Raw genomic sequence first — 24021 nt, 5'->3', positions numbered from 1 at the left:
GCAAAAGCAAGGTGGATCCGCACAGTCCGTCTACCTGGGTGCAATTCTTAAAGAGTGGCCCCTGACACAAGGGAAGCACATCTTTGTTGTTACTCCTGATCTAGCCTTGGAGACTGTTACAAAAGCTAGTGTTCCTAACACTAAAGTCCTCCATCCTAGATGGATACAGTGGGCAACATCCCTAACAGCTGTTGATGTAGACTTTGTCTTCGACCAGTCCTACCAGAGAAAAAGTTCTACAATATGAGCATTCGTATCCCATACCCAGCACTGTTTTACCTCTAGAACAGTTTACATATGTTATTTATACTGATGGTTCAGCCCAGCCTGCTAAAAGCACCAAGCACCAATATTCAGTGGCATGTGCAACTGTTTTGGTGTGATATTGGACGGAAAATTCCAACCACAAAAATCTCGCACTCAGTCAGCCATCTGTGCACTCAACTGCACAGATGGCTGAACTCAAAGCATTGCTTCTTACATTGGAACATACGGATCCTGAATTCCCCACATTCATAGTATGCGATTTGTATTACTGTGTCCAATCCTGTCCTTCCAATCTCTCCTACTTGGACTCCACCCTCAACACCATGTCCCAGCTGTCGTCCAGTACTGTTACTTGTTCCACCCTGCTGCTTTCTGTGAATTCGAAGAACTCCCCTCAAATAGATTACTCCCCCCCCCCCCTTAACCAGACCTTTTTTCCAACAGCCAGACTTCCCAGCTCACGTAGTGACTTCTCCACCTTATGATCTTCCTCTTACCAACTGTGCCTTCTCAGGGGATCAGGTGTTTCATTCCTGAACAAGACCTGAAAAACCTTGTTCAATATTTGTTTTTCTCCAGATTGGACTACTGTAATTCTCTCCTTGAAGGCCTCCCCAAGATCCACCTTTCTCCTTTAAAATCCATCCTCCAGTTGGCAGCTCACTTTGTCCACTGACCCATAAGAAACTACCATAGCACAACCACCCTAGTAACTCTTTACTGGATTCCCACTGAAGCTATGTCAATATTTAAGACTGCCTGTAACACCCATAAAGCCATCCATACTTCTACCCCTTGCTACATAGCTAACAAACTCAAAATTCCAGGTGGCTCCAGATCCTCATTTAATGCTGAAAACCTACTGCTCGAACCTCCGACTTTCAAAAGAGAAAGAATTATGACACATTCTTTCTCAGGTAATGCGTCCAGAATTTGGAACTCAGTTCCTCCAAACCTTTGCACCACCACTTCTTTCCGCATCTTCAATATGAACCTTGAAACTCTTCTCTTCCAGAGACACTTTTATCATTAATTCTATTCTCTCAGCTCCCCAACAGGCAATAGCCCTCACATTCCTCAGCATGACTCTGGCTGTTTCATTACACTCACTGGAGAGCTAGCTCAACCTCTGAACTCAACTATGTAAATATGTAAAATGTACTTATGCAACCCCAATCGCTCCAACTATAGTATGCAATCTGTAATTTCTTAGGTCAAGCCTGGGAAGCGCATGCGCTACTCTGCAAAGCATGCTGTATTCAGGTATGGACTTGAAGCTCCGCCCACTCTCCGCCCATATTTGTTATTGGCTTATATCATTGGGATTTGTAAATGTTGGCTTCTGATTTGTTGATAGCTACTGGTCTCTCCTTAGTACCTCCCTGTCTTCTGTTGTTACCTCCCAGGAGGACTGTCCCTTTTACATGCATCATAACTTGGGCGCTTTCATTAGCAGTTCTGAGAACTATTTACTTAAATAATGTACCCAGAACTCATGGGATACCAGCTTCAGTAATGGCGCCTGCTTCCAGACTTTTCATTAACATTTCTTGTTTTATTTGCGGGTCACCGTACTACTTTTATTTTTTCCTATTTATTTACTTTTAATTTATTTACATTGGTAGCCAGGTGGGTATGTGCAGCTTGCCAAACTCCTTACCGCTCCGTCGATTTTAGTAACTCAGGGCAGTGCCCACTTAAAGAGCGTCACAATATAATTTTTAAATGCGCTCCGTTCCTTTCCCTCCCCCGCTGCACGGACGCCTACAAAGAGGCGCTGCGTTAATTAAAGAAATGTGCATTTTTTGTTTACAAGTGCCTCATACCACGCTTTCACTTTAATCGGGGCCACACCGTTTTCTTTAGACAAGCCGGGTCTAAAGAAAGGGGCACGGTAGGTCTTGCATGTGCAGGAGTTTAAGGTATTGTTATTTACAATGCCAATAGCCCAAACTCTTGTAGATCCGAGACCTATTGCATTGCACATGTTTTTTGGGGAGGGAACAAGTAACTTGTAAATATATAACCCTCACCATGAATAACAGTAGCAGTCATATTTTGTATAAACTCTACCACATTACGTGGAGTTTCTTATGTAATGTACTTTGCTCTTTTGTAAAGCGCTCTAACACCACTGTGTTTAGTATGAGCTATATAAAAACATAAAAATAAATGGGCCTCTTGAAGGGTTGGAGAGGGCCTACGCCAAAATGGCTTTATTTTAGCTGTCTCCCGCCAGAAATTGCATTTTCTACAATAGAAGTCAAAGAGGAATTTTCATTCTCCCGATTTTTTATTTTAAATCTCCCACGTCCCTGTCCTAAAATGCTGGCATGTATGCCCACGCCGCAGAGGCTGCAGTGGCCTTCGTTACCCTCTATATATTATACCACAAGAACACATAATGTGCTACTAAATGATGTGCACATTATATATATATATTTAAGTTTGAATGAAGTATTTTCTTTCAGCTCAAAATTAATGAATACATTCAGTTCTTAAAATAAGAACAGGTTCTATACCTTTAATACAAAACACGACCGTTTGGTAAACAGCGTCCTTTTTAACGTCTGCCTGATCGTGAGAAAGGATGACAACACACCCAACATGGCAACCGCTTCGAAGTTCTGTGCTCTCTGTCTGGGGTTCCCCTCCCCCAGCAGCTCAGGACCTCCTCTGTTGATGATTCTGGGTTCGTTTCATCACCCTGGCGAAAAACATCAATTGCCGAAATAGGAGCCAATTTGAAAACAAGAGCCGCCAAGAGAACCTCAGTGACATAAGATAGTGAGAAGGACGGGGAGGGGCTGAGTACAGACAAGCACGAAACAAAATGGAAGTCGAACGATAGAACTTACCTGTCAGAATATGTAAGCCTTGATTGTGTCCATTTTACATAGTAAACATCCCATTTGAGCACAATAAAAGATCGGAACCTCCCAAAGAACTGTATTTTCGAACAATTAAATGGATTCTTAGTAATAGCAAACAAAATGCTGTAGAAAATCAGAATTAAAATGTCATCCTTCATACTGTTTCTTGAGCAAAAGAGTTGTATGATCCTTCTGCCGTAATTGCACCTAAAGCGAACACTAGTTAAGGGCTTTTTGCACCTTTTAAGATGGTTACCACATTTTGCTGTACACAACTTTCCGGGTCAAAGGGGCGTGCGACGTCATCCTTCTTCTATGTCTACTAAAAGCGACGGGACTGGAGGGGAGGTGGTCAGTGCGGAGGAGGATCGTTTTTCTCTCTCTTCGCAAACACAAACAACGCACCCAGGGGCAGCTTTGTAGCGCCTTCGCCGTCAGCAAACAAAAGCGCAAAAACAGCGCTCACCACCGAAGAGAAACAGTGGAAGATCTGAGATAGGGAACCGAAGAGGAACCCTTCTGAAAGCCGCGCGATCACATCACAAGGCCTTAATCGATTATCGCGAGGGCAACTGTAAGAAGGCAGCCCCCAGCAAGTGCTCTGGACACCTGGACAGGTCCACAGAGTCTGACTGGCGCTCTTCCCGCCAACACGCGACTCCTGGACCGTTGGTGCCACCGGCGCTAGTTAGGAAAAAGACCGAAAGAAGCTAAGAGGCCTCTTCGCGCCAGAGTCCTCCGTGACCGCTTTTTGGCAAGAACACACACGTCTAGGCGTTACACTTTACACTTTAACCGCGCCAATGAAGAAAATAGCCCGTCCCAACCGGCAGACTGAGTACAAGTGTGGGGACCTGGTCTTCGCCAAGATGAAGGGTTACCCGCATTGGCCTGCACGGGTAAGACCGAGATTTTAGCTTTGCACGTTTTCCAAGGCGTTTTGAGTGTTGGTAAATTTTAAAATAAGCCATCGAAACTCGTGAGACGTCTTAAATACCGAGACAGGCTTTTCATCGTCTCTACCACCTAACTCGTTTAGATTCTTTCTTACATAATGTGTTATAAATAAGTGGCAACCGCTTGCGGCGCTTTGACGATGGTTAGCTGGTTTTCACTGCTACCCAATGTATATTCTCGAAGTTAAAAGGAATTAAAATGATTTAGAATGCCATAAGTTTGTAACTAACTTGTTGTTTAAGTTTTCACTTTCAGTGATAATTGTACATTGGAACTGCAGCACAATACGAGTAGTAAAAGTTCCATAAATACGGCGAAATCTGTTTGGCATAGTTATTGATAATTTTGATTGTATCGATACTGGTTTGACCTATTTGAGGCAAGCCATGTTCGGGTCTCACAGCTTTGTTGACCCTGGAGTCCTTGTCCCTGCGATATTCACAGATCCTTCCCATCACGCCTCACGTGGGTAGGTAAAGCTGCCTGTTGGGGAACGCCCACTATGTCCTGTCCTATTTATTATAAGCTATTCCATGCCGAAATTACCAATGCGCACGATAGCAAGGCACATGTTGTTTTGCTCTCTTAGTATTCATCTGCCTGGCCGTCGACCACCATATTGGCTACCGAGAAGTTTGCTTTGGCGGCAACGTCGTTGGCGTCAGCGTGGTTGGTGGAGATGTGCAATCCCATTACATAAGCTTGGCGGTAAAGTCCATGTTGCACCCATTCCGCTACAATTATGTACATTGGGGATTTTGTCGATGTATTTGTAGTAATGTGTTTACTTATGAGGTCACATTAATGTTTTGTTATTATTGGTTATTGTAACGTTCCACTGCATGATCTTTGGGCTGCTTGTTTAGTGCACATGTTCATGGAGAACTATCATTCTAGGGGGTTTGAAGTTAGCTTCGCTTTTACTGATGCTCACTGCGTGGGTGCCTATTAAAAGTACTCGAGAAACGTTCACGAACTTACCAGTATTCCATCGTTATATGACCTAGAGAAGAGGCATCCAAAGAGTCCTCTTCGTGTCCACAATAAAAACAAAGTACACGCTGCTTTTAAGTTTTCACGGTTAGTGTAACATATATTGTAAAACATAACACTCTACATGGTAGGTATTCCAAAGTGCGATGCAGTGCTAGTGAGGAGTGTGCTGCTCAGAAGCTGAATATAATTGGGTGCGTTTACATCTGTAAGTTCAAATGGGTGGCAACTACTTGCCAAAGAAGACTGTATTTTACTGTGAAAGACTAATGAGCCCTGTGTTATAATCTACCCTAAACGTGGATATGGTTGCCTTAAAACTGTACATGAACCAGAAGAGACCATGCCAGCTTACTGTTAAGACACAATGGGTGGTAACAAAGCCTACTCAAGTGTTGATGAGTGTTCGAGTAATAACTATAACTTTCTGTAAAAGGCAAGCTGAGTTGATATCATTTTGAATATAATGGAGTGAATGATATGGGAGGATATATGAGGAGGGTTTAGAACGTTACAGGGCAAGAACCTGTGGTTGAAAGCTGCATCTATTGGTTATTTCTCCAATAAATGCTGCAATTGGAGCTTAGTTGGTGTAGTATAGGCTACGCACATCTGTGTGTTTGTTGTCATCACTTGGACACTGCAGAGTTGTAATTTTGTGTGGGCTTAAAGTGTACCAGGATCACTTAGCAAATTCTACTTAAGTCTGCCTGTGAAGAATAACATTTACAGACAGCCTGACCATGTCAGATGTTGCATCAGGACTTGGGTCTAACAGATGCTGGAGTTGGGTCATTGAGCCTTCGGATTGCCCTTGGGCTAGTCCAGGAGTCCTTTTGCCAAAACCTCGCACCCAAGATGGTAAGAGAGATGAGGTTCTGTGTAGACTACATAGGCCTCAGTGCTGTCACCAGGACTGATGCCTAGCCAATTCCTACGGCTGATGAGCTAATTGATACTCTCCTCAGCCAAATATCTTAGTACACTTGATCTGACTGCTGGCTAATGGCAAATCGGACTCTGTGATGCCAAGCCAAAAACAGCATTTTCAACTGCTAGTGGGCAATATCAAGTTATTGTAATGCCTTTGGCTTGAAGAATGCACTGCCACATTTCATAATTTGGAGAACAAACTTCTCACATGTCTGGAAGCCTATAGTGCAGCATATCTAGATGATATTGCTGTCTTTAGTTCCACCAGGGAGGATCGCCTGGTCTACCATAGAAAGGTTCTGGAGGCCCTGCAAAAGGCAGGCCTCTCTATTAAGGCCACAACGTGCCAGAAAGGGCAAGGCAAGGTTGTGTATTTGGGTCACCTGGTGGGTGGAGGCCAAGTTCAACCATTAAAGAGCAAAATCCAGTCTACAATGGGCTGGGTTGCTCCCACCATCCAGACTCGAGTCAGAGCTTTCTTAGTCCTAACTGGGTACTACAGGAGGTTTAAGGGATATAGGTCCATTGTGACTCCCCTTAATGATCTTAACTTCCAAAAGGATGCCTAAGAAAGTTCAGTGGACAGTTAGCTGTCAAAAGGCATTTGATGACCTGAATCAGGCCATGTGGTCTAATCGCATTCGGCAAAGTCCTGATTACTCCAAAACCGTAATTGTCCAGACAGATGCTTCTGAGATGGGTATAGGAGCTGTTATGTCACAACTTAATGCAGAGGGCCAGGACTAACCAGTAGCTTTTATAAGCAGAAGGTTGAACCCCCCCCCCCCAACCCGCGAGAAATGTTGGTTGTCTATTGAGAGTGAGGCCTTTACAGTGGTTAGGGCCTTGAGGCTATACCTTTTTGATACTCACTGCTGTGTTCAGACAGATCATAGGCCCCCTCTGATGGCTTAAGCAGATGAAGGGTGAAAATACCAAACTTTTTGAGGTGGTTCGTTTCCCTACAGGTGATGGGACTTTTCTGTGGAACATAGACCTGGGAGTAACCTCACCAACTCAGATGGGCTCTCCAGATATTTCAACTGAGAAAATCAAGACTCAACTGGGCAAGTTAGTCTAGTCTCCTTTCTTTTTTGGGTTGTGTGCTGGTGGGGTGGTTGTGTATTAGAGTAGGATCTGCTTTCATGGTTACCCCCACTTTTGCTGGTGTTATTCTGACTAGTGACTGATATCCTGCTACTCAGGACCCCATCACTGATTCCTCCCTAAATCTGGCAGTGGTAAGTACTTTGGTACCTTTCTAATTGGCTACTGGTGTGCCCAGGTAAGTCCCTAATATAAGGTACTAAGGTACCCTGGGCATATGTGCACCAGTTGTCTCCCATGGGCTGCCGCATGTATTATGCCACTGAGAGACCACTCACACGGTGACTAAAGGTCTGCCTTTGCAGCCTGTGTAAGTTGGTGCTAGCACCCCTTCCAACTGATATAAGATTCCTTATATGGCATGCTCTTCAGTCCTGAGGGCAGGGTGCCTATTTACAAGTGAGAGGGTGCCCGTGCATGAGCAAGGCCCCTCTACAAACCCCGAGTCGATTCACCAGGCTTTGTAAGTGCGGTCAGCCATTAAATACATATAGTGAACATCAAGTCAAATACTAGATGTCTAGCTATATACTGGCAGCACCTAAACCTGTCACATGTGCTATCAAACATTTTGGAATTGTACACCAACGCTGCTTCCAGTGTCGGATGCAGGATCCCATGTTCTGGGGGGCTCTCTGTATTCCCAGTATTAGCCTGTTGGGGTCGAACAGCCAGCTAGTGCTGCTGCAGACAAGACACAATTCTGCGGAGCTGAGCTTGAGCAGGGAAAGGTATAACAATAGGTTTCCTGTCCCAGGGAGGTGTTACCACCCCCAGACAGGACTTGGTGTATTGGGCAGGGTGGGGGCGCTTAGCAGCGCCACCAGACTGCTTTGAATGGCACATTTGGTGCCCTCCTTGCATACTTCAGTTTGAGCCAGTTCAGGGAGCTATTGGCTCCCTCTCTGGGGCAAAACTGGCCAAAGGACATAGGAGTAGCCTCCCCTCTGTCTAGCCCCTCCTCTGGGAGGTGTCCTTGAATCGTTCCAACCCTTTCCTTAGGGTAATTAAGGGCTTACCTGTGGCTCTTCAGATTGGTTGTGGGGCAAGATTCAAATTCAAAACCACTTCAGCCATTTGGACACCTTGGACTTCGCCCGAGACTGCAGCTAGGAAGACTCCTGCCAGTCTTCTGTGCTTCATCCAGGTTCTTCTTAAGGCCTGTGGGCATCAAAGGCACACGCAATATTCTCCCTTGGAGTGAAGTAGTCACTCCCCTGCATCTGCAGGCACCGCAATGAAGCTGACTGGTCTGCTGGTCCTGAGGCCCCACAGTCTTCAAAAGGCTCGGCAACGCAGATGGTGGTTCTGCAACTCCCTTGAGGCCCGCACGGTCTCCTCGGCAAGCTTGAGGCCTGTAGCCCTTGTCGGAGCCGCTGGAACAGCACCATTTTTCACAGTATTGACATGCTGTTGCCAAGGCTTGTTGACTGTCCTTCAGAGATCTTCGGGCTACAAGAAGCTCCAGCATCTCTCCCTGCCAAGATCTTTGTCCTCACTGCATCCTCTGGACCATGGGCCTGCATCTTTGGTGAGCTGCACAAGGTCCTCTTGTGACTCCTGTGCCTTCGGCCTATGGGACCTCTTGAGGGTCTTCTTTGGCTTCAGCTGTCTCCCCTGCTTGCATGGTGGCCTGCTCTGACTCCCCTGCACCTGGTGAGTCCCTCAAACTTTGCTGGTCCTAACACTGCACCTTTTTCGTCTTCCACGTCTGTTTCTGCTGCCAAGGCTTGTTGGTGCTCCCGCCAGACACCAACCACCTGGTTCTTTACTTCCAACGTGGGGCACCCCGTATACAGCTCTTGGTCTTCCACAACGTCGCCTGGTCCTCACAGCTGGAGCTGGAGCTACAAGGTCTCCGTCATCACTCCTGCATCTTCCGTCATCGTTGGTCATTGGTCTTCCGTGCCTTCTGGTCAGTCCAGAGTGGCATAGACTGTCCGCTCTGCTTGCAGGTACTCCTGTTCAAGAATCAACTCTTGGATCCCACCGGACTCCTTCAACTTCTTTGCCAGTGGCATCTATACTGAAGTCCTCCATTGCGGTCTACAGCGGTTTCCAACATCAATTTGCATCTATGCACCCAGTTTCTCTGGTGTAGGTATCCTGGTTCCTGGGATATCTACAGGTGGGGTGACTCTCCAACCTTTTTTCTTCCACAAGGTTTCTTCCGGGTCTGCTGGGAAGAGTCCTTAAATTCAGCAAACACGACTTTCCCTTTGACTTGCATTGAGTACGCGGCTGTGTTTCCACTCTGCACACTGTCCTCCGCTCTTCTGAGTCTTCTTGTCCAAGTCTCGACTACAGTCACAGTTCGTATTTTACTTCTTTAGTATATGGTTGGGTCTCCCCCCCTGCAGACCACTCTGTATTTGTGCTTATTTACCTGTTTCCATTTGAAATATCGTGTATTGCGTTGATGATGAATATACTTATTTTCATAACTATACTGTGGTTCTTTCGTTTAACCTACATTATATGCTTATATAGGCTGCTCTCCACAGCTACTACTCAGAGCTTTCCATGGTTGTCTAAGACCACTAAAATCACCATAAGGGTTGTCTGGTTTAGTGCAGGGTGCTTCATTTAAATAAGAGTGCACCATATACTAAGCCAGCCTCCTACAATAGGTGTGCCAATTATTAACAGCCTGTCAGCATGTCCAATATACACTAACCGGCAGAATGCCACCACTCACTAGAACGAAACAGACCACAATGGGGGTTTAAAGGGTTAGGGGGAGGAGCTGATTTGTGGACAGGGCAACAAGCGGGAGCAGGTTGTGAGGACGTGGGGTAAATGGAAAGCAGCAGCGAAGGAAACAGCAGTGACGCAGGAGGGATGATCTGTGGACGGAGTAAGCTCCGATGCGAGTGAGCAAGCGGGAATGGGAGGAGTTGGGGAAAATGAAAAGCAGTGACTGGGGAGGGGGTGATCTGTGGACAGGGCATGAGGGCGGGTGGAAGGAGACGGGGCTAGTAAAAGCACTATCCTTGTGTAGAGTGCTTAAAAAAGAATGGAAAAAAAGTAGGTTCTAAAATGGTTGTAAAACCTGAAGCAGTGCATGTTTACATGTGCTTGATCATGCTCTGGGGGGAGGGCTTAATGCAAGACGAGGCATGACCATTTTATAAAGTCCCCAAGAAGACTTGCGTAACCAGACAGCTGCGATGTCTGGTAGGTTTCGACTTAAAACTGCTTCAATGACCACTGCTTCAATGACCACTACACCTATTTCATTAAGCATACTCTAGCATCATGCACATGTCATGATAGACGGCGGTCAAAGTGTAATGAGCTTTCTTTAATAGGAAACCTATTCCAAGATTGCTGGACATCTGTTTGCATGTGGGTCCAAATAAGCATTGGCGGAGACAAGTGCTCCGCTATTTCAAGCACTCATCCATTTGCGTTTTGGTACAGTAGGGGGCTTGACCTGCGTTTCAGATGACGGTTGTGTCCCATTTGCAGATGTATGTGATTTAATTCTGGCTTATGAATAGCCTGCGAGTTCCATGTTACCAAGTGTACAACTGTCTCTGCATGTCTGGTTTGATCAGAAAAAGATCAAGTCTCCCTTGCTGCACACTGAGTAAGGGTTTATTAAAGCACCTTTGGGGCAACACAGGCGTGGCAAACTATTTGAAAATATTACAACCATCAGGAAAAGGAAAAAACCACTTTGCATGTGCTCACATTTGGCAAATACCTTACAAGACCCATTGACTTTTAAAGAAAGGCCCCTGTGATCTTACTCCCCCTCCCCCTTTCACATCTTCCCTCCCGTAGAGCTACCTCGTTTGCTACTGCCTGGCAAAGCATACCTAGGAAATTTGCATGTGACTTTAAACAGCAGTACTAATGCATCTCTTGCATTCATTCAGATGGAAAAATTCATGGCAGACCTGAATCCTTGCCAAGATTTCAACTCCAGGCACAAATTAAATAATTGAACCAATGCCATAAGGCCAAGTAAATGGTAAAGGTACGATCTGCTCAATTTAATATAGTCCAAAGTCCATTTTTGATAAGTGAATGTTTGCTATGACGGGAGTGGCTCTTGCATTTAACAGTCAGGTACTCCCTTCTAAAACTGTGTGAAAGTGGTATTCTAACTTTTTGTCTTGGTCCTTCCTGACAGCCCCCATAATCTAGTGTGGGCACTATGACCTATCCTCTACAATGCGAAGTCCATTCCTGTCCTGAAACCAGGTGTGCTCTCATGATAAAACGTGGGCTACTGTCCCTGTCCTCTTTGTAACCCAAAGCGGTGGTGGCAGTTTAGTGTTGTATGATTTGTAGTGTGACCAGACCTTTTCCCTCTGTCAGTAAGCCCATTGTCTACGGACTCCTCTTGTGTAGAGTTCCTCCTAATGTGAGACCCGGGACCTTTCCCTGATATCCTTTGTACATGTTGAGTGTGGTAACAGTGAGCGTATGTTAACTGTTGGTGGGGGGTTGTCTGTGTGTATGAAGCCTGTGGTATCTATTTTGGATGGCCCTGGTTTAGCACGCTACATGATGGAGGATGAGACTAGCATTCCAGGAAAGTGGAAGTGTATTGCCAGCATTCCAGTGGCTGGAGAAAAGTCCCAGACACTGAAGTGAGGATGATTGAAACATGGTTATCTTAAGTCATTTCACAAAGGTTGTTAAGCAAGGGACTACTGGTTGGCTCTTTCTTAGTGCCATCATTTGAGCGACCCTTGACCTTCTGGTAGGTCTCCCCCGCTGCAGCTCCGCCTGTACCCCCGCAGTCGCTGCTGCCGCCGGAGTAGTCGAGGCCCTCCACCACCCGCAGGTTCCACCTGCGCCTCATCCCTGGTGGCCAGTGGTGGCCTTGGGTACGTTCTCCCTGCTGCCTGTTTTTGTCTGTGCCCCCCGCTCTGCTCTGTGCCCCTTTTATTCTGTACCCCTCCCCGTCCTTCGCGCTGACTTTTGTGCCTCTGTGACCCGAATTGTACACTTTCTTTTCTGTGCCCCGGTCTCAGATTTTTTTTTTTCTCTCCCTGCCGCTGCCTCTCCTGCGGCCCCGCCCATTCATCAACCCGTCCCTCGCCTCCCAGCTGTTACTCTCTCCCCACCTTCCCATATATGGCAGCCGCACAGTGGGCGCGCCAAAGGCGTGCCTAAGGCAAGCCCGACCGCGCCCTGCGCCAGAACCCCTGCCCCCGCAGCAGTCGCGATGTCCGCCTCCGCTACGACGCCAACACCCTCATCGCTCTCAACCCAGGAAAGACCTACACCTGCTGCAAGGCCGCCCCAAGGTACAACCACGGCCCCTTCACCTGCTGGAACTGCAGCTTCTCCTGCCACGAAAGCGCCATGACACCCACCACAACGGAAGCCAACCGGCTTAGATGCATCCTGATCAACACCCGCTCCGCACACAAACTCGCCGTCTAACTCTGGGACCTACTCGACACCACATCACCGGACGTCACCTTCCTGACCGAGACCTGGATGAACGAAGCCTCCTCGCCTGACATCGCCATAGCTGTCCCAGACTGGTACAAGCTCACCCGCAGAGACCGCACCAACAAGGCCGGGGGAGGAATCTCCATTGTCCACAAAAACACCATCAAGATCTCAACAAACACCAACGACACCCTCAGCACCGCCGAACACTTGCACTTCCAGATCCACACGAACCCAAAGACCACCTTAAGAGGCACCCTCGTCTAAAGACCTCCAGGACCCCGGCCTCAATTCTGTGACTCCATCGCCGACCTCATCAGCACACACGCACCATCCTCCTCGGAGACCTGAACTTTCACCTGGAGAACGACAACAACTCCTCCACCCTGATCGACAATCTCGCCAACCTCGGACTGAAACAGCTCGTCCCGATGCCGACCACACACTAGATGTTATCTTCTCCTCAAGCCCCCACATCACCTTCAGCCACGCCTCCGAACTCACCTGGACAGACCACCACTGCATCCACTTCTCCTTCCGAAAACCACCCACACACCACCGCACCATGCAGACCACCAGCCGCCGCTGGGGCAAAATCACTGAAGAACAACTACAGACAAATCTCGCACTCAATCCCCCGACGACCCCAACCAACCCGGATGAAGGGGCACTCGCCCTCCAACGCTGGATGAAAGACTGCGCCAACACCGTCGCTCCACTGAAAAACCCCAACAACACAGACACCAGCAGAAGAGTCGGCTGGTTCACCCCGGAACTCCTCAACTTCAAACGCACCTGCCGAAAACTGGAAAACATATGGCACAATGAAAAGACGCCAGACAGCCGCACTGCCCACAGACGCCATCCGCAACCACCACCACCACCTCATCAGGACCGCCAAAAGAACCTCCTTCACGGACCGGCTTGACGACCACGCACACAACAGCAAGGAGATCTTCATCATCCTGAAGGAACTCTCCACCCCAAGCTACAACGCCAATGACATCCCACCATCGCAAGCCCTGTGCGACTCCCTCGCCACCTTCTTTCACCGGAAAATCGCCGACATCCATGACAGCTTTAGACCCCGGACGATCCCTACTGACCACACCGAACCCACCGCCCACGACACCCTGACAACCTGGGCCAACGTGAGCATCGAGGACCCAATTAAGACCATGGGAACAGTCCACTCCGGATCCCCATCGGACCCTCTCCCGCACCATCTTCAATAAAGCCAGCAAGTCCATCGCTCCCCACATGCACAAAATCATCAACCTCTCCTTCGAGACCGCCACCTTCCCTGAGATCTGGAAGCACGCAGAGATCAACGCCCTACTGAAGAAACCCAAGGCGGACCCGAGCGACCTCAAGATCTTCCGGCCCATCTCCTTGCTTCCATTCCCAGCTAAGGTCATCGAGAAGATAGTCAACACCCAGCACCACGAAGACAACAACATTCTAGACCCGTCCCAATCAGGATTCCACAGCACCGAGACCACCCTCATCGCTCCCACAGGCTACATCAGGATCCTGCAACGGCGAGACGGTGGCCCTCATCCTCCTGGACCTCTCAACAGCCGACTCTCTTTCTACGTACCCAACAGGAATCTCCGCTGACCACGGTCCCACGCATCCGGAGAACCACTTCCGGAGGCAGGTCCATCTCTCATCGCGCTGCCAAGACCTGGAACACCCTCCCCCTAGACCTACTGACCTTCAGGAGACCACTCAAGACCTGGCTCTCCGGCCAGTAACAGCAACCCCCCCCCCCCCCCCCCCCCCTTTCCAGCGCATTGAAACCCTACCGGGTATGTAGTGCGCTTTACAAATTATGTGATTGATTAATTCAGAACACAAAACAATGAACCCGGCTCCGTGTACACCCACTGCTCGTGGAGTAACGAACAGTCCACTCTTTATCTGTCCGAATGGAATTTTTTTTAGACCATTCCTGTTTCTTATTAATTTAAAAATTGATCAAAACAATTTTTTGGGACTGAAATAGAAACGGACTTATCAAATTCACACATGAACTTACACGCTTATACAATTCACATTAACATAACACTTAAAGACAAAAATGGACTTAGACACTGTGAAAAAATTATTGGCAATAGCTTGAAACATGACAAAAGCAGCAAATGAATTCATACATTAATCTGATGCAAAACACATTTTTAGGAAAATATACATCATATACAAAATTTAGTAATAAACATGAAAATATCCAATGTTATGAACCACATTTGTTATTCCAACTCCAGCGTCGAGTGTCTGAATAGTATATCAATCCTTTATCCAATAATTTCCTTCAACTCTCGCCGCATTCAGAATTAACTAAATGCCAACGCGTTTCAAGACCCAGGCGAATAGTACTGGGACTATCATCAGGGCTTCATATAAATGGACCGGATATTTTACAAAAAAACAAAATAAATGATGCAAAAACACCGTCAACCCGAACTAACTCTCTCTTGTACATGTAACTAACTTAGTGAGTACCTGTTTTCTAGAGATGGAGCGGCCGCTCCAGCTCGTTTGCTCCAAGAGTTTTTGGCTTTTCTGCCACTGGACTCGTTTATGTTACTGCCTACGAGGCTCCCTTAACACTTCGCTAGTATGAATTTCTGAAATGAAATAACCAAAGTATTGACTATATCTACTGCTACTCTCGACTTACACCCCCAGCGGGAAGCACCAAAAAGATATGTACCTTTACTGCAGAGTATGGGCGGGACTGAGTTCCTTGAAGACTTCTTATTCTACAAATGGAAAAAACGATATTGTCCTCATTTAACAATGTATCCAAACAGGCAAAATGCATGAAGCACTTAAAAGCACTATTAACAAGCGGACTTACTTTACCGCATCTTCACCAATTCAAAACTCTGAATGTAATGGACTTTCCTTTTGCTCAAATACGGGTATCCACTTCCTCTCTGTGAAATGTATAGAAGTGGGATCCAAACCAATCCACTTTGCTCCAGTACTCGGTTTTTTCATGATCAAGGAATGGAGAGTACTCAAGGGACTGCTCTATTACCTTCACTGTCTGCCTGACCGCTAGAATCCCAGAGGTGAGGGGACATCTGGGGTAGTAGAAACTCTTTCTAGTGCCTGTAAGTCTGCCGGGTTGGGTTGGGAAGGAAAGTGACTCTGCAGGCTGAGAATCATCAGTGTGTCTACACCTTCAGGAACACCCAGAGATAGCAGACTACACTACACGGCGACCAGTGTTGTAACGAGTCTCTGAACAGTGTTCAAGCACAATTGCCATGTATGCTGGTAGCCGATGCAGGCTTGAGGTTTTTTATTCAAATTAATATTTGGAGTATGGACTACTATACTCAGTTGTGCACCTCAGCCTCTGGAGGAGTCAAAGTGAAGTAATCTGCACATTAGTCTAAATCATGAGTCCGCCACAGCGTATTGGGAAGTTTAGTTACAAGGGATATACAGTGCGGAGAGGATACTGGAAAATGGGGGATGTAGTGCTTACTGGAGATCGTAATAAGAGGTACCACCCTGTGTTGACTAATTCAATTAAGTTGCTGTAGTAATTAGTTATGTGCATTTAAAGTAATTTCCTTCAAATAAGACAATCACCAGGCTGGCAGTTAAATTAGGTTTGTTGGGTGACTTGTGTTCTGAGTTAGTGGCACCCCACAGTACCTAGGTGCCTGTGACTGTTCACCCTTGCTACCCCAGGAGTCCAGTTGTGAAAGGGTTCTACTTTGCCCATTGCCGAGCTCTTGTAGGATGGGACACAGGACACCAATGACAAACTCCCTCAACTGCTGCAGTTTGGGCCTTGTAGCCCTTATCTGCTTGTTGCTGATATTTTGCTAACTAACTCAACTTGGGAGTAAGGCTACCTTTTTGTATGTTAATTTGCCTAATTATGTCTGCTGTTTGAACATATAAGTTGATTAAATTTGAGCGTTTGTAGTTCAGCCTGAGCATGATTATTTGGTGTTTGGTTGGAAAGATGTATAATCTCCTGGGACCCATGTCCAATTTGTGCAAGGTTTCAACAAATACAAATCATTAATTATGTTTGCTTGATTAGTATCAGTTGATTGTTGTATGAATTAAATTGATTTAAATAGAAGTGCCAGAATACTGGTGTCTGTATCTAAGTGGCTGTTTAACCATTGACGTTTATTTGGTAGTCAAATATGCATCTTAGCCCCTGGCTCTACACACTTTGACTTGCTGGCTAGACAAAGCAAGTATGAAAGGAGCAGTAGAAAACTGTAAAACAATGATGCCAAATGTACCAATTTTACCTCCACGCAGCCCCCCGCCCCCTCACATAAAGGTCCGATTTTAATAAATAAAAAAAATGGTGTTCCTTATTGATACCTGTGGTTGCATGTGAACTATTTAGCATTAGGTGTCAATCTTTCAGCTTTAAAACGTAAAATGTGCATGTTTCCATATCTCTAGATTGATGAGGTTCCTGAGTCGGCAGTGAAGGGCGCCTCTGGCAGATATCAAGTCTTCTTCTTTGGAACCCATGAAACGTAAGTAGACCAGTAAATGGGGACTTTTACAGATCATGTTGACACGCGCACACTCACTCACTCTTTTGTAAAACAGGACAAACAAATCCTAGGAGTATTTAAATAGCTGTGTACATTGGGCCACAAGATAAGTCAAGAACTTCAACCAAGCGAGATCTTCCATGGTAACATGTTATCTAACATGCACCAAAACTCTGTTCTTAGTTTACTTGTAATCAGCCATGGTCTTCAAAGTACAACTCCTTAAAGATATGTATGGGTATAGTTTTTATAGCAAGAGTGACCCTAATCCTAAACAATGGAAGAGAAAGAAAAGGTAAGTAGTAATAAAGCTAGGGGAATAACCCATGGCCTTATGCGAACTGTCTATGGAATGTAAGATATTGTAAAAATAAATTGACGTCCAAGTCTGCTATTGAGCCAGCGTAAACTAAAATAGCACTATATGTGGTAGGGTTTCCAGTGAAAACTGATTATAACTGGTAAAACACCGCCCATGGGAGCATTTGATTTTCAGTAGAAAATTAAAAATATTGACCGCCTTTGCTTTGTACTGCTTTTGTGGCCTCTGGTGTCAAAGCAGTATAAGCGCAGCTATTACCTGCTCCTGCTAAAACTTGTCGGCCATAAGACACTTATTATGCCCTTTCAAATACCTGTAAGTTCTCTTGGTCCCCTGTATATTGTGAACCTAATTCCACTCCGAGTTTAGGAACCTGGCTCACCACATATTTCTTCTGCTCACTGTCCCCTGTACATTGCTGTGTACTGGCCAGCAAATTCTCAGCCTATCCAGGGCACAACTATGATCTCAATGGGGAACTGGGTTTTGCAGCATGAAGCAGTTTCTGAATTCACATGTTGTGCATCTATTCCTCCATCTTGTGGTAAGTCCATCCCCTGTGTGACGTCACAGCACACCCCGGAAGTTCCTGTGCATGGTTGCTATCTTTGTAATCTTTTTTCCACCGTTGGGTCTGAAAGCACAACGGAAGAGCCCCGAAAAGAATCCGTGGAAAAACGAAGAAGAGTGCAAAACACTCTAGAACACAGGATGAATGGCTAGAGCAAAGAGTTTTCTCGACACCCAACGGGTAACCCTGCTTGTGCAACCCACATGACGAGAGAGGCAGCAGAGGACCATGGACAATATCGCATACGAGTACTGCCCCAGCTCCACCTCAAGTATGCATGGGGAATCCACACAATGTCTGCAGTCTTTGCCTGTCAAAAGACAATAAGGGCGAAGCCTACACTGAATTTGTGCTGAGAACAGTCGAGGTACAACTCCAACAAAGACTATCCCGGCACGCCATGGCTAGCACCCACAAAACACAAGAATCCCTGAAATGAAGACAAGGAGAACCTTGAGGAGGCCCAACTTGCGCTTGGAGAAGTCGGACACTGAAGACACTGCAGCCCAAAAAGGGAAGCGTTGAGTAAGGTGACGAAAGATGCCTAAAGAAAACACGTCAGAAGGTAACAAAACCGCTAATAGGCTCAGATATGAAGTCCTCGTACTCTGAGTACTTGTAAGTAGCCTCTGCTCCATAACATCTGGCGACTGAAGGCCAGGGCAAATTTGAAGAGCTGCATCGGTCCTGTCCAAAGGACACTGGGGACAAGCCTTTGTTGAAGCCCTCGCTGCAAACGGGTACTAGAGAGGGTGTGTGAGAAGAGCAAGGACACAGACAATGGAGCTGCAGATCCTGAACATTCCCCACATGGCCCCAGTGTATCATGGGTAAAGACCCTGTGGATGCCATCATTGTGACAACCACAAGAAAGAGAAACACCCCTGCATCCACGTGGCCTCTACCTGAGATCTGGTGGGCAGGAAGTTGGAGAGTGACGCCGCCACACAATGGAGGATGGCCAACTCCAGTGCACACCTTAACAGTTATAGCCACCAGCAGTGGAACGAGATTGACAGACTGAACACCACCCAGAGAAGTTCCGCAAGAGAGCTAAAGCTGTAGTCCAAGAGGGGAAAAAAACATCACTAACTCCTGCCTTAAATCTTCCTGGATGCAGCCAGCCAACAGATGTGTATGGGAACCACACTGTGGAGACACGCCTGGCTGGTGGGGGTCTCGTACTTCAAACTGGAGGGTACAGGCTTTGGTAATCAATATGCCTTTAACAGGTCAGGCTCTCTTCAGACAAGCAGTAGATTAAGCACTGCAACAATACAAAAAAAGATAGACACCGTGAAGGCAATAGGGCCACTACAGTTAAAAGTGCTTTTTAGAAGAGTTGGAACGGCTGCCAGAGGACCAACATGCCGGGCGGGCTTCCCTGCCAACCAACTATGTTGGCAACAGTGGCAAAGCTTTCCTCCTCCGACGTCCCAGCATCCAGCACATCAGCAATGGCCGCACAAAGCAAGGAAACCATTTTGAGGAAGGCCAAGAAGAAAAGGCCACTCTCTAAGAGAACAAGCAAGTGACTCGTCCCGCCCCCACCCCCCCCCATCCCCACCCCCTCCAAACAACCACCTTCTCAGGAAAGTAGGTGGGATGAGAATAGGAGGGCTCCTCCAGGAGTGGGCTCCATCACCTCAGACACCAGGACTTTAAACATAAGACCTGGTTACTGCATAGAACTCGCCAAGCCACTGCCACATGTCCCTCCAGGGGCGAACACCTTAAAAGTACTGAAACTCACAATTGCGAAAAACTCATCCAAAAACAAGCCATAGAGGGTCCCTCCAAGGCCGTACTTTCTAGTACCAAAACAAGACTTAACACATAGTCCATTCCTAGACCTGTGGTGTCTAAACAAGTTCATGCATACTCAACACTTCAAAATGACAATGTGAAAAGAGGTAATCCCACTCTTAAGGAAGGGAGATTACATGGCCACCTTGGATCCAAAGGACACCTACCTACACATATCAGTAAACCAGAGGCACGAGGTATCTCCGATTAATCCTGGACAGCCCATACTACCAATTCAGAGTACTACCATTTGGCATAAAATCTGCACCAAAAGTGAACAGTGTATCCATGTTTAGCCATACCTAGACAATTGGCTTGTAAAGGCAAAGTGAAAATGCTACCTAGGCATGCAAATTAATTGCAACCCTACAACGCCTCAGGTTCTCCATAAACCACAAGAAATCTTCACCACAACCGGTAAAATTATTTGTGGGCGCGACCCTGTATTAAAGAATGGCACAGGCATACCCAGTCCACAAGAGAATGACGGCAATTGCAGAGCACATTCAGCTTTACCAGAAGGGACAGTCTCGGACGCTGAGACTGTCATGAAATATATAACGGCATCATGCATTCCCCTCAAACCACGTGCGAGAATGCACATTCACCCCATGCAGGAATGGATCTACAACAGATGGTCACAAGCTATAGTGAGCTGGGAGGATGTAGTTGTCACAGCAGGGGTGCAAAAATCAATAGAATGGGCGTACCCAATAATTGTGAGGCTGGGGAGATCTTTCAGATCACTAGCCCCATCATGACCATAATGATGGATTCATCCCACAAAGGCTGGGGAAGACTTGTGTACAACCTAAGGGTCCGAGGACTCTGAAGTCCTACGAATACCATGAAACACACAAACTATCTGGAACTGAAGTTTTCCTAGAAATGAAGGCATTCCAAGTGCACATAAAGAAGCAGACTGTGCTAATTCTTACAGACAACATGACAACTATATTCTTCCTCAACAAGCGGGAGGATCGAAGTCCTTCCTACTGTCCAGACTACAGCAGGGGATATGGAGGCGGCTGATCCAAAGCAACACTATGCTAAGATCAATCTACCTCCCGGGGAAGCAGAACACCGAGGCAGATGAATTGAGCAGGTAAGCAAGCACCTCCCGCAAATTGGAGATAAAACTGGAAGTATTGGACAGCATGTTCAGACTTGAGGTAGACTAAGCATAGACCTATTTGCAATGCTAGAAAACGCAAAATACCAAGACATTGCATCCAGGTTTCCACACCATTAATCTTGGGGTGGGGAATGCCTTGCCGATAGATTGGTCAGGGACATTTGCATGCGCCTTTCCACCAACTTCCCCTTCTCTCAAGATATTGGACAAAGCCAAACATCCTGGGACATCACTCATTTGAATAGCCTTGCAGTGGGCCAGAAAGACATGGTATTGTGACCTACTGGAGATGTCCAGAGGGCAGATGATGCCAATCTAAACGCAGGACCAGCTACACCAATCCTAGCAGCGTGGCCCTAATTACCCACAATTTAGACAGCTACAGCTACCCTCAGGACAATGGATGGAAATCCTGAAGGTTGGGAAACAAAGCACTAGGAAGTGCTACACAGAAGTGGAGGAGATGTATCTATTGGTACAGGGACAACAAGAAGGAAACCAGGACGGCGCACCGTACGGTGCTAACATACCTCGCACACCTACAAGATAGCAACCTGACATACGAATCACCAAAGGCCCACATTTCAGCAAAAGTGACCTCCACCAGAGGTACAGCAGAGGACTCTTTTCACAGTCCTGTTATTGAAGCGATTCCTTGAGGGATCAAAAGCAGCACTACCAAGGGCGGAACCAATGTCAATGTGAAACCTGAATGCAGCGCTCACACAATTAATGACGGGACAGTTTTAACTGCTGCACAAGACTGAGTTTGTTTTTCACCCCGACTACTGCATTATTGGTGATCATGTCCCTGCGCAGTCGGCGATCTAAGAGCATTGATACAAGAGCCAAACCTTCAAATTCAAATGGACACGGTTGTCCTATGAACAAACCCTCAGTTCCTACTAAAGATGGTATCACAATTCCACATTAACCAAAGCATCTAACTACCAGCATTTTTCCAGGAGCCAAAGTTGCAGGCCGAGAAGGCGCTTTAAGCATTGGACATACGAAGAGCACTCATATACTATCTACAGGAGACCAATAATTCAGAAAGGACACAACTCTTCATCTCCTAAGCTGCGGCAAGCATAGGAACATCAGCGACCAGGGGGTGATCGCATGACTAATAGTTATGACTGCAAACCTGCAACATGAGGGCGGTAAGGGCTCAACCCTAGCACTCCTAGCAAACATATCGATTGGTGACATCTGCATGGCCAAGGACTTGGTCATCCCGATGCATCTGAGCAAAGCACTACTTTGTAGACATCCAGATAAACAAGTAGGCACAGGTTTAACAGCGATTTACCACGATTCTTGTTTTTTAACATATCCTTGTTTCAGCCTAGCTTACCCAAGAATACCGCTATGTAATCGGATGTAGAGCTTGTGAATTCAGAAAAGGAATCCTGCTGGACAAAGAAATAGTTACTGACCAGTAGGAGTCGTTTTTCACCTTGATTATTTTTTTTATTTATGCTCCCCCCCCCCCCCCCCCCCTCCCAAAATCTGAAAGTGGCTACTATGCTCAAACTTCTGAGGTGTTGTCTGTCATACAAGGGGTTGATTTACTACCAAATAATGGTTGGTGCGCACAGCAGATGAAAAAAAGGAAGGCAAGAGGACAAACAACTTTCCAAACCCCACTACTAGATGGCAAAATAGATACACATGGGAATCCAGAAAATTCAGACTGCAAAGCCACTCCTACCAGGAAGTAACCATTTCGTTTAATCTTTCTGAAATCTGACATCCAGATTGTGGTAACAAAAATCACTGCGCCTAGGGGTGCCTCTAGAATCCATGTCAACCCACAAAGCACTTTACCCACCACTCCTGTTAGTTTTACATTGTGATGTTCTGAAAAGCATGCCTATAGGAGTTGCCCTGCCCCACCTTTCATTCAGAAGGACCAGGACCGTGTTTTGTACATCTTCAGCAACCATTCATACTGAGAAGGGGACCATGCACTGGTTTGGCTTAAACTGCACTGTCTACAGCACATATATTAACTTTAAATTTCTGTTAGTTTGAGCTGCAGACAGTGTAGCTCTGAACCATAGAGGCTGCTCATAATCACTAAGTTCAGCTTCTATTCCTACTGCATCCATGTCAAAAGGAATCTTCGAAATTACTGTTCAGAAACCTGGCCTGACGCTTGGCAAACTTGCCTGCGAGCACAATGCAGCCCTATTGAGCTTTGGTCCTTTCTTTCCCTGGAAGACGGAAAATGAACTAGAAGAGTTGATGCTGCACAGAACCCAAAGTCAAAGTGCCTTTGGCAACTCTCACATTCTCGAGTTATATAATTCTCACTCTGTTTTCAAATAAAGAAAGGGCCAAATGTTTGCTAAAAATGAGTGCTTTCAAATACCCCCCCCGCCACCCCCCCAAAAAAAAAGCCCACAGCCCTTCGCCAAACACAGGAAAATACACATCATTCGGTTTTGCATTGTGATGGTCTGAAAAACATGCCTAAAGAAGCCCCATCTGCTTTTGTAGAGAAGGACTGAAATAAATGTCTTCAGGACAGTGCACACTCCCAGAAAGGGTCCATAAACCAGTTTTACTCAAACCGCTGCCTACAGTGCAAGCAATAACTCATAATCTGAATTAGCATATGAGCTGCAACAGTGAAGCTCAAACGTGAAGAGGAAGCCACTACTTTGTATCCTAGTATTTGATGCAGACCGAATTTGAATAAAAAGATTTGATTGGGCTGTTTATGGGCCTGCAACTGAAATAGAATGTTCTCATGATACTGCGAGGGGAGTACTTTAGCATTTCGGGCCAAATTCATCAACATTTTGCAACGGTGTGCATCACTATTAGTGACCTATTGCAGGCACTGAGTAATAATTTGGGATTTAACTTTCAGCTGTGGAAAGTAACCTGAGGTAATGCAAAGTAGCCTTTGGCACTACTTTCCGGGTTTGGGGGGGGGGGGGGGGGAGTGTTCCATTGGTGGTGTAAGGGTTGTCCCATGCAACCAGCCACCCATGTTTTTTCATGCAGAGCCGTATCTTCTAACATCTGTAGACAGGGCTTTGAGCCTAAAGGTTGCACCTCCTGCGACAGTTGAGAGT

General features: G+C 46.4%; 1 protein-coding gene and 1 long non-coding RNA gene across 2 annotated transcripts in view; one reads left to right on the top strand and one right to left on the bottom strand.

Annotated features, from left to right (window-relative positions):
- The window catches only part of LOC146775878 (uncharacterized), a 108848-nt gene extending 105719 nt beyond the window's left edge, over positions 1–3129 (bottom strand). The window contains exon 1 of the long non-coding RNA XR_014972310.1: positions 2790–3129. This is a non-coding gene — a long non-coding RNA (uncharacterized LOC146775878). The remainder of the gene's footprint in view (positions 1–2789) is intronic.
- Positions 3130–3455: 326 nt separating this feature from the next.
- The window catches only part of HDGF (heparin binding growth factor), an 88617-nt gene continuing 68051 nt past the window's right edge, over positions 3456–24021 (top strand). The window contains exons 1-2 of the mRNA XM_085638252.1: positions 3456–4039; positions 17001–17077. Of these exons, the coding sequence (XP_085494378.1) occupies positions 3944–4039; positions 17001–17077 (173 nt within the window). The 5' untranslated portion in view covers positions 3456–3943. The remainder of the gene's footprint in view (positions 4040–17000; positions 17078–24021) is intronic.

Source organism: Triturus cristatus, chromosome 12 (assembly GCF_964204655.1).
Source record: "Triturus cristatus chromosome 12, aTriCri1.1, whole genome shotgun sequence".
Classification (NCBI taxonomy): Eukaryota; Metazoa; Chordata; class Amphibia; order Caudata; family Salamandridae; genus Triturus; species Triturus cristatus.
Note: the sequence above shows the minus strand (reverse complement) of the source record. Positions and strands in the feature narration are given on the sequence as shown.